General features: G+C 56.5%; 1 protein-coding gene across 3 annotated transcripts; it reads left to right on the plus strand.

The window, feature by feature from the left end:
• Positions 1-2,837: 2,837 nt before the first annotated feature.
• On the plus strand, positions 2,838-13,550 carry MFSD2A (MFSD2 lysolipid transporter A, lysophospholipid). 3 transcript variants are annotated; one of them, XM_074555966.1, is made up of 16 exons: positions 2,838-2,987; positions 3,076-3,198; positions 3,836-3,960; positions 6,912-7,035; positions 7,171-7,249; positions 7,494-7,666; positions 7,768-7,858; positions 8,279-8,400; positions 8,689-8,772; positions 10,102-10,185; positions 11,062-11,174; positions 11,727-11,870; positions 12,031-12,207; positions 12,546-12,709; positions 12,908-12,998; positions 13,071-13,550. In XM_074555966.1, exons 1-14 carry the CDS (start codon positions 2,910-2,912, stop codon positions 12,601-12,603), a joined length of 1,575 nt encoding a protein of 524 aa, XP_074412067.1. In that variant the 5' UTR covers positions 2,838-2,909; the 3' UTR covers positions 12,604-12,709; positions 12,908-12,998; positions 13,071-13,550. The 3 variants fall into 3 exon arrangements, with proteins under 3 accessions (XP_074412067.1, XP_074412068.1, XP_074412066.1); XM_074555967.1 differs by lacking the exon at positions 12,908-12,998 and having other exon boundaries at positions 12,546-12,730; XM_074555965.1 differs by having other exon boundaries at positions 12,908-13,550.
• Positions 13,551-13,928: the final 378 nt, after the last annotated feature.

Consider the following 13,928-nt stretch of genomic DNA (forward strand, 5'->3'; position numbering starts at 1 on the left):
CGTCTCCTTCCTCCCTCCTTTCCTTCCTCCCGTGGCCTCCGGCACGGCCCCAGCTTTTCCCAGGAGCTGCTCCGGGCTCCGAGGGGCTCCGGGCGCTTTGAAGGTGCAGAAGCAGCGCCGGGAAGGACCGGAGCCCTTTGATCCCGGCCTCTCCAACGCTGGGCAAACAGCCCCGAGAGCCGCCGGCTGTGCAAACAGGGGGTGTGTGACATCCCCGGGGGCTGCGGGGACAGCGACAGAGGGACAGGATAACCCTGGCCGTGCCCCAGGGTGCTGGCACAGTCCCCAGCCAGCGCCGAGTGCGTGTCCCCGGTGCTGGCACAGCCCTGGAGCTGCCCTGGCCCTGCTGGCGGCTGGCACGGCTCCACACATGATGCAAGGGCAGCTCCTGGTGGCCCTGTGCCCTTTGGATCCCCACTTCCAGCGGGGCTGGGGTTTGGAGCTGCAGACCCCAGAGGGCTCCCCCACAGTGGGCAGCCACCCCCAGAGCCTGGCAGGTGTCTCCTGGATGTCCCTGTGACGGTGTTCACAGCGGTTTTAGGATGAGGGAAGAGATGAGGATCTGACTCCATGTTTCAGAAGGCTTGATTTATTTTTTTATGATATATATTATATTAAAACTATACTACAAGAATAGAAGAAAGGATTCCATCAGAACGCAGGCTAAGAATAGAAAAAGAATGGAATGATAACAAAAGCTTGTGGCTCAGACTCTCTGTCCCAGCCAGTTCGCTGTGATTGGCCATTAATTAGAAACAACCACATGAGACCAATCACAGATGCACCTGTTGCATTCCACAGCAGCAGATAATCATTGTTTGCATTTTGTTCCCGAGGCTCTTCAGCTTCTCAGGAGGAAAAATCCTAAGGAAAAGATTTTTCATAAAAGACGTCTGTGACATGTCCCCAACAAACTGCAGCCTTTGAGCCACTCTGCCATGCCCATGGGAGCCTTGGATGCCCAGGGAGGGAGCAGAGGTTGTGCCAACACATCTTGGCCTCATCTTGTCCCCTTGTGACATGCCACACGTAGCCCTGCAATGAGTCCCCTTTGTCCCCAAGAAGCTGTTGGGCAGCAGGCACAGAGTCTGGCTGGAGGTTTGCAGGATGCCACTCCACACCCCTGTGGGCTGCAGGAACAGCACAGAAAACTGCCCAGCCTGGCAGGGAGGGGACAGTGCCCAGGGTCACACCATCCCCAGCTCCCTGGGCATGCAGAGAAAAGGAGGAGAGAGGAAAATGCACCACTGGTTCCAGCCCCGCTGCCTCCTCGTTTTGTCACTGTCACTCCCTGCCCGACAGCAGGAGGTGCCCTGAGCCCTGGGGAAGCTCTGTGGTGTCAGGCAGGGCTATCCCCACTCTCAGACCCCCAAAAGCTCTGGGATCACCCTGTGCTGTTTGCCCCCAAGCCCACACTCCCTGGCAGGGCTGGCCCAGCCTGGCAGGGCTGTCTGGTTTCGGGTGCTCTCACACTTGCTCAGATCCTGCTCCAGGCTCTGCCGGATGTGTGACAGTGTGGGTGGCAGCAGGGATGGCATCCTGCACTGGAGCCCCCACCCTTCCATGTCCCCAGGGCCACAATTTGGGTCCCATCCCCCAGGAGGCCCCAGAGGTGTCCCCAGCCAGGCTGGTGTGGTGTCACTGAAGTGGTTCTGGTGACCCTGAGTGGCCCAACCCTGTCCACCTGTAGGTCCCCAGAGTCCCCAGGCTTGCAGGAGCTGCTGCAGGGACATCTTTGGTGGGTCATTTATCACCATAAGGAACCCCCAGAGCATCTGCCCCGAAGGAAGGGCTCAAATCCCCCACAGGAAATTGTGCAATAGCAGATCTGGGGGAGAAAATCCTCCTAATCCAGGGGAATCCTGCTCTGTCTACTTCTCCTGTTCATATGCAAGGCTGGGCTCCCCTATCTGTGCTCTTTCTGCACAATCTCTGTCCCAAAGGCCTCTCTTTGTTCCCCTAAAGCCATGTTTGCCCAGGAGGCAGCTCTGCTCAAGGACAGGAATGCCAAAAGCATTCCCAGGAGCTGAGGAGCCCCTGGGACAAAGGGAACAGAGTAATGGGGCTGGGGTCACACATGGTGGGGAGTTTGGTCCCTAGAGCATGGCCAGGCACCACCACAGAAGTCCCCTGAGCTCCTGGCCAACAGATTTTCCCTGAGGAAAAGAGAAACTTTATCCACTCCTCTCCTGTTTCAGGGTATTTCGTGTCACTGATTTGGGATGGAGGTTCATGTGGCCATCCAGCCAGGGGGACACTGAGAGTGTCCCCTGCATCCTTTGTAGCAGGGCCTGTCATGGCAGGACACGGGGTTTAAACTGAAAGGATTTTAACTGAAAGGATTTTAACTGAAAGGATTTTAACTGAAAGGATTTTAACTGATGCTTTAAACTGATGGTTTGAACTGAAAGAGGGGAGATTTCGGTGAGATATAAAGAAAGTTTTTAACTATAAGGGTGGTGGGGCACTGGCACAGGCTGCCCAGAGGGGCGGTGGATGCTCCATTGCTGGAAGTGCTCAAGGCCAGGGAGGACGGAGCTTGGAGAACCTGGCTGGGAGGAGACAGGAGATGGGCTGTAAGATCCCTTCCAACCCAAACTGTTCTGCCTTTCTGAGGGATGAAGGACAGGGATGGAGTGGGGGGCTGAGGGATGATGAATGGGAGAATGGAGGGCTGGGATGGAATGGGGTGCTGAGGGATGAAGAACGGGGGAATGGAGGGATGTGGGACAGACGAGAGGCAAGGAAAGCACCAGGACACAGAGAGGGGAAGCCCGGGAAGGGCCGGGACAGAAAGAGGAGGCGGAGGAGGAGGCGGGGGCGGTCCGGTCCTGCCCCTCTCGGGGCGGGTCCCCCCGGTACAAGGGCGGTCGGGCGGGCCGGCGCTCGCTCCATTCATCGCACACGGCATGGCCGGGGGCGGCGGCGCGGAGCGGCCCGGGGCCGGGGGGCTCCTGCCGCCCGCGCTCCGCCAGCACCGCCGCAGGGTGAGCCCCGGGGCACGCCGGGGGGGTTCCGGGCCGGTTCGGGGCGGGGGGCGCTGCCGGGGGTCGCTAACACCCATCCCGTTTGCAGGAGAGCCGGGAGCGGCTGTCGGTGTGCAGCAAGCTGTGCTACGCCGTCGGGGGGGCTCCGTACCAGATCACGGGCTGCGCGCTCGGCTTCTTCCTCCAGATCTACCTGCTGGACGTGGCGCAGGTACGGCCGGGCTGGAGGGCGGGATTGGCACCGGAGCTGCGGGTCCTAAAGCCCCCGGTACCGCTTTGCCCTCGGGGATGGAGCTGCGGGGGCTTGGCAGTGCCCCGACCCCCGGGGCTGCGGGTCCGGAGCTGCCGGTGCTGCTTTGTGCCCGGGATGGAGCTGCCCGGACCCCCGGAACTCCCGGTACCGCTTTGCCCCGGGGATGGAGCTGCCCCAAGCCTCGGAGGTTGCGGGTTCTGGAGCTCCCGGTGCCTCTTTGCCCCCGGGATGGAGCTGCCCCGAGCCCCCGGGCGTTGCGGGTTTCCCCCGGTGTTGTTGTTGCCGTGCGGGACAAAGTGGAGTCGTGGTGGCATTTTTGGGGGGCACAGGGCCTGTCCTACAGCGGGCTGGGTCGGTGTGAAACACAGCAGGAAGGAAAGTGTGGGAGAACCGTCTTGTGCTGGGTTTGGGGACTCGGCGCTGAGATGTGGGAATTCCACAAATCCCTCTGAAGGAAGGGGAGAAACCAAGGGACTGCTCCCAAATGGTGGTGGGGTCACAGTGGGTAGGGCTGGGATGGTCCTGAGGGGCTCAGGAAGGGCAGCTGGGAGCACCGAGGGTTTGCATTTCCTGACCCAAGTTCCTCCTCCTGCAGGTGGACGCTTTCTATGCCTCCATCATCCTCTTTGTGGGGCGAGTGTGGGATGCCATCACGGACCCCATGGTGGGGTTCTTCATCAGCAAAACTCCCTGGACCCGCTTCGGCCGCCTGATGCCCTGGTAAGAGCTGCTGGCAGCGCCCTGCATTCCCTGCGGGCTGTGTCACAGCCCTTCCAGTCAGCTTCGGGTATCTCCTGGCATGTGGTAGTGCAGGGCAGGTTGTGCTGACGCCCTGGCTCGCCCAGGTGTGGTGCCAAGAGCTCCAAAAAGCCCCAGGTGCCACCGACAGCCGGGTGGCCTCGAGTTGGTGCCTGTTGCTCTTGCCGGGCCTGGCTGACCTAAATGTCACTGCACCTGCAAACTCCAGCGTGGTGGACTTTGTTCCTGTGGTGCTGTGGTGGCAGCCAGAGCAGGTGGCACCACGGGGAGGAGGGTTGGGGTGTGTGTGACAGGTCTGTGCTGGTGGCTGACAGTCACGAGAGCAGGGAAACAGCTGTGCTGGATCTGGGTGTCTGCACAGGGTGCTCCCTGTGCCCTTGGGAGCAGGGATGGGCTTTGTGAGCCCTGACATGGCTCAGGACATCCCTGGACACCTGTTCCTGTGGAGCTTTAATGCCTGAGCAGGGGACGGGGTGGCTAAAATAACCCCGTGTGCCTGTGGGGCGGCTGAAACACAGCGAGGGTGGGCACGGGGGGAGTGAGTGGAGCTGCAGGGACGCAATGCTGTCCCCCACAGAATTATACCCTCTGCTTCCTGGCTTTCCTGGAATAGCTCTGGCAGCAGCAGCAGCAGTAGCAGCAGGCAGTTGTTGGAGGCAGGCTGCACACACGTGGCCTGAAATAGCTTCTGCCTGCCTGCAGCGGGGTCTGGGGTCCGGAGATTAGCGCGGGGCAGGCTGGGCGTGCGGGGCAGGCAGGGGACGGCTCCGCTCGCCCTAATCTCCAGGCAGGGGGTGGGACTGAAGCGGCCGCATTCCTCCGAGCGGCTCCTGCTTCGTTAAAATTAGCCAGAGCTCTTTCTGCTAGCGCTGGGCCCCACGGCTCGCTGCTATTGTGCATGGCTCAAGGGCTGCCCGCTGAGCCCCATTTGGATGGAGCCGAGCTGATTTTAAACCTCTTAAACCCAGGTTTTTCTGGCTCTGCCGGCCCCAGGCTGGTGTGGCTGCCTCAGTTTCCCTGCGTGCAAAGGCAGGAGCTGCAGGCACTGGGGTGGTCTCAAGGCCTGGCCCCAACCCTCAACACCTGCGAGGTGACCCCGATCTGTGGCACCAAGCCCAGCTGGCTCCGGCACAAAGCTTGTGGCTGTTCCATTCCTTGGAAGGGAGAGGACACCTTCCCTGAGGGCCACCACCTCCCTGCCTTTTAGCCCTCTTCTCTTTGAAACGCATTTTCTGGCACATTTCCATCCACCAGCTCATCCGCACCGTCTGCTTCCTCCTTTTCCCCCAGCCTCGTGGACGTCACCCCGCGCCCAGCTCCGGGCTGGGATCCGCATTTCCGTGACCACAGCGGACTTGCCGCTGCCCTGAACTTTTTCCTTGAGGTGTCTGTGAGTGAGGAACCCCTGGCCTTGACCTTTTCCAGCCGTTTTCCAGCAGCTCAGGCCCGGCTGGGAAGGGGCGTGCGAGCGGCACAAAGGAACACACCATGCAGCGGGGCCAATGAGCGCCGGGGCACGTCACAGCCGCCTCCGAGCTCCTTAATCACCTCGCCCTGGGTCAGGGGTTACTCTCAGTCACTGCACAGCCTGCCAGGAGCTGTGGTCAGCCCTGGCCGGGGCTCAGCTGCCCGATGCTGGGGGGAATTGGCGCATCTGACGCTCATGGGATGGCCGGCATGACGCTGCTCGCTTCCCTCCTGGTGCTTTCATTCAGCTTTTGGCTCTGCGTTTCCCTCTGCTCCACGTATGGGAGGGCAGATAAGCGGCAGCAGGAGGGGCTGGAGCTGCTGGCGTTTTCCTCCCCCCTCCTTCCCCTGCAGGAGTGACGTGGGTGTGGAAAAATGTGCATGTGCTGGGTCCTGTGCAGCCTCTGTCGCTGCTCTCCATCCATGGAGTTTCTGTTTCTCGCTCTCCCCGCTCCCTCCCCGACTTTCACTTTAAGCTTTGTGTCCTGTACGTCAGCCCAGACGGAAAGATCTTGGAAAGATCTCGCTGTACCCTGGCAGGGAAGGGCCATGAGTGGCTCTGTCCCATGTCCAGGTCTGCTGGACTTGCTCCAGGACCTCACAGGCTCTGTCCTGGGGCTTGTGGAGCGCAGGGTGCTCACAAATCTCCCAGCAAAACCCATCTTCTAAACAGATGTGGGTCTAACCTCAGCACCTGGCTGGCTTCCCTCCTTCCTTCTCCCCTCCTCCCCTGAGGGATGGGGGGCCCTGGGTGCCTGTGGTGTCCCTGGAGCTGGGCACAGCTGTGCCCTGGCTGTCCTGTAGCAGGACAGGGGTTATGAGAGCCACAGGATGAAAAGAGCAGAAGCCCTTGCTGGCAGATCCTGCAGGAATTGCTGCCAAGGCTCAGCACTGAGCAGTCCCTCTGATCCTCTGTTGTGTTTTGCATCCCCTGTCCCTGTTCCTGCAGCTCTGCAGGCTGGGCAGAGGTGGAGGAAGGGGCCAGTCTGCTGCTGGTGTGCCCCACTGCTGCCAGCAGAGCAGGGCTGACCCCAGGAGCAGGGCCTGGGGGGCCTTGGCAGCAAAGCCAAGCTGGTGAGAGGTTTTTGGCTGCTGGGGAGCAGGGCTGAGCTGTTCCCCAGCTGCTCCCCAGCCCTTGCCAGGATCAGGGGGGTGATTACATCCTGCTGAACACAGCAGTGCTGCCTGGGGGAGAGGTCGGGCTGCGGGTGGAAGCCCAAGGCAAGAGCAGATCAATCGCTTCTGTGGAAGGAGACTCCTCTGTTAGTGCAAGGAAAGCTCTTCCCTGGAACTCTGAGTCAGCTCTTCTGACCCTGTGAGACTTGAGGCTGGTTTGGATCAGCCCTGGGGCAGCTCACGAGCCCCCAGATCAGTCAGCTGCTTGAAGCCCATGGGATGTGTGGGGAGAGCTGGGCTGCTCAGGCTGACACTTTGTTCTCTCATAGGATCATGTTCTCCACCCCTTTCGCCATCATCTCCTACTTCCTCATCTGGCACGTGCCAGACATCTCCACAGGACAAGTGATGTGGTACCTTGTCTTCTACTGTGCCTTCCAGACCCTCGTGACGGTGAGTCAGGCTCTGCTCACACCTGGCACGGAGGCTGCCAGCCCCTGAGCTGCACAGAGGGGCAGAACCCACCCTGCCCCAGGTCCCCTGTGCTGTCACATCCTCCCTGAGCCAGTTCTCCTTGTGCCATTGCAGTGCTTCCACGTGCCTTACTCAGCCCTCACCATGTTCATCAGCAGGGAGCAGAGCGAGCGGGACTCGGCCACTGCCTACCGTGAGAGCTCCCCTTTCTTCTTTTCCTTTCCCCTTTCCTTCTCTCTTTTCCTTTTCTTCTTTTCCTTTTCCCCTTCCTTTCTTCTTTTCTTTTTCCCCCTTCTTTCCCCCTCCTTCCTTCCCTTTATCCCCCCTTCCCTTTTCCCTTTATCCCTCAGGGATTTGGAGCCCATTTCTCCTCTTGAAGGGCAGTGAATCCCAGCTGGGGATGCTCTGCTGTGCTCAGCGCTGGCCTCTCCCTGCAGGAATGACTGTGGAAGTGCTGGGCACCGTGCTGGGCACTGCCATCCAGGGCCAGATCGTTGGCAAGGTGGACACTCCCTGCGTGGGGAGCCCCTTCTTCTTCGGCTTGACCAACTCCTCGGTGGCCATGGAGGAGCTGAACATGACCCACGACACCGGGGGGCTCACAGACACGGTAAGCTGGGGGTGCCCTGGTGTGTCCTCCCCTCAGGGCAGGGCTGAGCCCCTTGCTCTGTCTGAGCCCCTTCCCTGACTGCTGCTCCCTCTCTTGCACAGAGAAATGCCTACATGATCGCTGCTGGGGTCATCGGGGGGCTCTATGTCCTCTGTGCCTTCATCCTGGTGCTGGGCGTGAGGGAGAGGAGAGGTGAGGCTGCTCAGGATTTGTGGAAATGCTGCTGTTCCCTCCTCTCCAGGAGCTTGGCTGAGCTTTTGGCCCCTCATTCATGGCTTTCCCCAAGGAGAGAGGCAGGAGGAGCTGAGCTCTGGGTCTGGGGAGGTGCTGCAGGAGGCCAGAGCTCCTCTGGGGTCTGTTAGATAACCTTTATCTCAGCCATTTTTGGCTGGCCAAGGTTGCCAGTGCCAACCAGGGCATCCCGGGGGGATGTGATATCCAAACTTGTGTCCTTCCTTCTCCCTGCTTAGCCTGGGAGAATCAGCCAGGCTGCTCCTGGGGCTGAGGGACCCATGGGTGGGCAGGGGTTCTGGAGGGTGCTGAGCAGCAGGATGGGGCACCCTGGGTGCTGTTTTGGGGGGCTCTAACGCTGGGCTGATCTCTGCTCCCCAGAGTCCTGTGAGCTGCAGTCGGACGAGCCTGTCTCCTTCTTCCAGGGGCTGAAGCTGGTGATGAACCACAGGCCCTACATCAAACTCATCGCCGGCTTCCTCTTCACCTCACTGGCCTTCATGGTGAGCTGGGGACAGGGAGCAGCACTGGGGGTGGCTCTGGGGACAATCCCAGGGGCTGGGAGCACGTGGTGGGTGAGCCAGAGCTGCCCCAGGAAGGAGGAAGAGGATGTGGCCTCGTGCCCTCAGTCAGTGGCTCAATGGCTGCTTTCTTCCCCTGTCTGGGCTGGGAGTGTGGCTGTGTGAGGACAGACGTGTCCCTCCTGACCCCTGTCTGTGCTGGGGGTGTGACTGTCCTGCCTGTGAGGACAGACGTGTCCCCCCTGACCCCTGCCTGTGCCTTTCCCACAGCTGCTGGAGGGAAACTTTGCCCTCTTCTGCACCTACACCCTGGGCTTCCGCAACGAGTTCCAGAACATTCTGCTGGCCATCATGGTGGGTACCTGCAACCCATGGGGGCTCCCTGGGGGCTGGCATGGCCTGAGGGACAGGGACAGTGATCCCCTGGGACAAGGGCAGGGAGGAGAAGCTGGCAAATGTCCTGCAAAGCCTGGGTGGGTTGGCAGGAACAGCGCGGCCTTTGTTCCTGCGTGAGCAAGGCCACAGATGGGGGACACCAGGAGCCTTGGGGGCCTTTTGTCCAAACCCTGCCCCTTGTGTCCCTCCCCTCCCTGCTCTGAGAAAAGGATCTCAGTGTTTGCTGCCAGGAACACGGAGCAGAGCAGCTCCCTGAGAGCTCTTTGCAGTTTTTCTCATTCCTGGAAGCACTTGCCAGCCTCTCCTCATGGGTGGGAAGGCCCAAGGTGCCAAGGTGCCAACAGAGCCTGGCTCCTGGCCATGCTGTGACAAGATCAGGTCTGTGATGGTGTTCACAGGGGTTTTAGGATGAGGGAAGAGAGGAGGCTCTGACTCCATGTTTCAGAAGGCTTGATTTATTATTTTATTATATATATATTATTAAATTAGTATTATATAATAAGATATATTTGAGATCTTTATTATATTAAATAAATATTTATTACCTTATTTATATATTTATCATTAATATATTTTATATATTTATTCATACTATATAATATTAAAAATTATTTTATTATGTATATTAAATACATAATATTATATATTTAATGTATAGTTATTATATCAAGTATATATTATGTTATTTATGCAAATACTGTAATTTATATATATTATTATTAATGTAAATTTAATATATATATTTTCATTATATGTAAAATTTATCTTTATATTTATTATTAAATATGAAAACTATACTAAAAGAATAGAAGAAAGGATTTCGTCAGAAGGCTGGCTAAGAATAGAAAATGAATGAGAACAAAAGACAGAGTCTGAGCCAGCTGACTGTGATTGGCCATTAATTAGAAACAACCACATGAGACCAATCTCAGATGCACCTGTTGCATTCCACAGCAGCAGATAATCATTGTTTGCATTTTGTTCCTGAGGCTTTTCAGCTTCTCAGGAGGAAAAGTCCTAAGGAAAGGATGTTTCATAAAAGCTGTCTGTGGCACAGGTCCCCTCTCAGCCCCAGGATTGAGTCAGATCCTCTCCTGTCGGGGCAGGAGTGGTGCCAGGGCTCTGCTCTGGGGGAGGAGGACGTGGCCCCACACTCCACGTGTGGCATCGTGCCAGCCCCACCTGGGGGTGTGTGGCAATCCCAGGTGCTGGAATTGGGGTGGGAACAGCTGGGAAGGGCCTTTCCAGCAGCCAAGAGTCACCTCCATGACCCCTCTGTCCCCACAGCTCTCGGCCACCCTGACCATCCCCTTCTGGCAGTGGTTCCTGACGCGATTTGGGAAGAAGAGTGCTGTCTACGTGGGCATCTCAGTGAGTGTCCATCCCCTCAGCGTGGGGTGCAGCTGGGGGTGGTCTTTACCATGTGGGATCAGCAGAGTTCCCCCAAAAGAGTCCCCTCTGCTGCTGATGCCAATTTGGTGCCTGTCCTCCTGTGGTGGTGTTTGTGAGGGTCCCCGGGATGAGGTGAGAGATCAGAATTTGACTCCAAGCTCTCAGAAGGCTGATTTATTATATTATTATATTTAATATTTATTATATTAATATATAATAATAAACATTATATTATAATATTTATCATATTATGATACCACAACATAATAAACAACATAATAAACAACATAATAAACAACATAATAAACAACATAATAAACAACATAATAAACAACATAATAAACAACATAATAAACAACATAATAAACAACATAATAATTTGTTACATAAATACAATTATTTATTAATTTATTATATTTATTACATGATATATCATAATAAATATAATAATAATAAAATATATTTATTATATTTAAAGATATTATATACTAAAACTGTACTAAAGAAAAAGAAAGGAGACATCAGAAGGCTGGACAAGAATGATAATAAAATCTCGTGACAGACTCAGAGTCCAACAAACTTGGCTGTGATTGGACATTAAATTAAAACATTTCACATGCTAGGTAAACAGTTCTCCAAATCGCATTCCAAAGTAGCAAAACATGGAGAAGCTGAAGTTTCCCTTCAGGATAAAAGATTCTAGCAGAGGGATTTTTCATTCAATATCCTGGTGACATCCTCCTGCTGCTGTTTGTGCTGTGCTGGGGCTCAGGGAGGGACGCAGGGCTGGGATATGTGGGCGGGGGGAAAGCCATGGGTTCTGGGGATGCCAACCTGTTCTCTGCCCCCCTGCAGTCTGCCATCCCCTTCCTCATCCTCGTGGTTCTCCTGGACAGTAACCTCTTTGTCACCTACCTGGTGGCCGTCGCCGCTGGCATCAGCGTGGCAGCTGCGTTCCTCCTGCCCTGGTGAGTCTGAGGGGCTTCCAGAGCCCTAAAAACCCCCAGAAAGGTTTTTGGTCATGTTTGCAGCCCCAGGTGGGGGTCCTGAGGGAAATGCTGTCAGCAGAGAGGGGGTGGCTGTGATGGTGTTCACAGGGGTCTCAGGATGAGGGAAGAGATGGGGATCTGACTCCATGTTTCAGAAGGCTGATTTATTATTTTATGATATATATTACATTAAAACTATACTAAAAGAATAGAAGAAAAAGTTTCATAAGAAGGCTGGCTAAGAATAGAATAGAATAGAATAGGAAAGAATGATAACAGGTTTGTGGCTCAGCTCTTTGTCCGAGCCAGCTGACTGTGACTGGCCATTAATGACAAACATCCAACATGGGCCAATCAAAGTTCCACCTGTTGCATTGCACAGCAGCAGATAATCAATGTTTACATTTTGTTCCTGAGGCTTCTCAGCTTTTCAGAAGAAAAAATCCTAAGGAAAGGATTTTCCATAAAAGATGTCTGTGACCTGTGGCTTTGCTGGTGGCCCTGGTGGTCACTGTCCCTGTCTCTGCACAGGTCCATGCTGCCTGATGTCATCGATGACTTCAAGCTGCAGCACCCCAGCTCCCGTGGCCACGAGGCAATCTTCTTCTCCTTCTACGTCTTCTTCACCAAGTTCACAGCTGGGGTGTCCCTGGGCATCTCCACGCTCAGCCTGGAGTGAGTTCCTGCCTGGGGGACAGGGAGGGAGGCACTTCCCAACCTCTGGGAGGGGATTGATGGGCTCTGAACCCAGCTGTTACCCCAAAACTCTCCCTGGTTTCCCAGGGAACCCCTGCAAACCCCATTTCTTTGTCTGAAGGTGCCTTTGTGCCCACAGCTTTGCAGGGTACCAGACCAGGGGCTGCTCCCAGCCTGACCAGGTGCATTTCACCCTGAAGATGTTGGTGTCTGCCGTGCCCGTGGGGCTGATCCTGCTCAGCCTGCTGCTCTTCAAGCTCTACCCCATCGACGAGGAGAAGAGGAGCAAGAACAAGAAAGCCCTGCAGGATTTAAGGTGAGCATCAGGCAGCAAGCACAGCCCGTGGGGGTGTGTGTGGGGGCAGGAGCAGACGGGTTGGGACACACTGGGGCTTGTCCAGGAATCCTCCAGGCCCCGTGGGCGGTGGCGTGAGGGAAGGGCTGACTTGTTTTCCCAATCCCAGCTCCCAGAGGGGTGGTGTGAAGTGCTGGCAGATCAGCAGGGACCTGCCCCAGCTGCCTGTGTTGGGGTGCACACCCCACGAGGTGCTGACATCCCTCTGGGAGCTGCTGTTCCCCAAGGCAGGCACTGCTGGGGTGCAGCCCTGGCTCCTGTGGGTTAATCCACGCCTCATTCCCAACTCTTTTCCCCAGGGAGGAGAGCAACAGCAGCTCGGAGTCGGACAACACAGAACTGGCCAGCATCGTGTGACCCGGGCTGGGGCTGGCTGCTCACCCTGGGGCTCCCAGGGGGCTCGTCCCCCCCAGGCTGGAGCAGCCATGAGGAGCATCCACTGCCTCCAACACGGGATCTGTGCCTGTTCTGGGCCTTGCACAGGGTGCTGGAGGAGCCGTGGGGAGCATCCACTGCCTCCAACTCGGGATCTGTGCCTGTCCTGTGCCTTGCACAGGGTGCTGGAGGAGCATCCACTGCCCAGAACTCGGGATCTGTGCCTGGCACAGGGCCCTGGAGGAGCCGTGGGGAGCATCCACTGCCTCCAACATGGGATCTGTGCCTGTCCTGTGCCTTGCATGGGGAACTGGAGGTGCTGGGGGGACATCCACTGCCCAGAATTCAGGATCTGTGCCTGGCACAGGGCCCTGGAGGTGCTGAAGGAGCATCCACTGCCCAGAACTTGGGATCTTTGCCCGTCCTGTGCCTTGCACGGGGCCCTGGAGGTGCTGGAGGAGCATCCACTGCCCAGAACTTGGGATCTGTGCCTTGCATGGGGCCCTGGAGGTGCTGGAGGAGCCGTGGGGAGCATCCACTGCCCAGAACTCGGGATCTGTGCCCGTCCTGTGCCTTGCACGGGGCACACAGAGCACTGGTAGTGTACATTACACACATGGTGGTGCCTCCCCAGGGCGAAGCACTCTCCCTGCTGGGCTCTGGAGGGCAGGGAAGCCCAGCCTGGGATGGTTTTGCCAGGATCAGCCGTGCCTGGGGGTGATTGTTAGTGTACATTACACTGTGCCCAGGACTGAGCTCACCTCTGCTGTCTCTACAGAGGGCACGAATGTGGGACCTGTGCTGTTTTTACACAGCCTAATTAACTTAATGATGTAAATATAAACCTGCTTCCTGTTTGTATATATCTGTACAGAGCCCAAACCCGAGGACCTGTTAATAGTAATTTACATAAAAGTGGGGGAAGTCGGCGGCGGGTGTGAAGAATTCCTTTTTTTTTCACTCAGCCGGGATTTTTCACGGCTGTCAGCAAGCCCAGGGTCCCTTCAGCCACCACGGGGTGCAGGATTGACTTTTGCTGAGCCCTGGTGCAGGAATGCCATAATCCAGGCAGGAGGCTGTGCTCAGCCCCTTGCCCCCGTGCAGCTCCTTGCACCCAACAAAGGCTCCATTATTTGCTCCTTTTCAAGAGGGGGGTGGAGGGAGGAATGAAATCAAAGCGCTGCCAGCAGGGATGGTGAACTGCAGGCTGGAAACAGGAGAGGCAGCTGGGGAGCGGAGAGAGAAAAGGGAATGTGGGCTATGGGTGACACTCAACACGGGCAGAGGATATTTATACCCCCCCTCTC

Source organism: Zonotrichia albicollis, chromosome 20 (genome assembly GCF_047830755.1).
Source record: "Zonotrichia albicollis isolate bZonAlb1 chromosome 20, bZonAlb1.hap1, whole genome shotgun sequence".
In the NCBI taxonomy this organism is placed as follows: domain Eukaryota; kingdom Metazoa; phylum Chordata; class Aves; order Passeriformes; family Passerellidae; genus Zonotrichia; species Zonotrichia albicollis.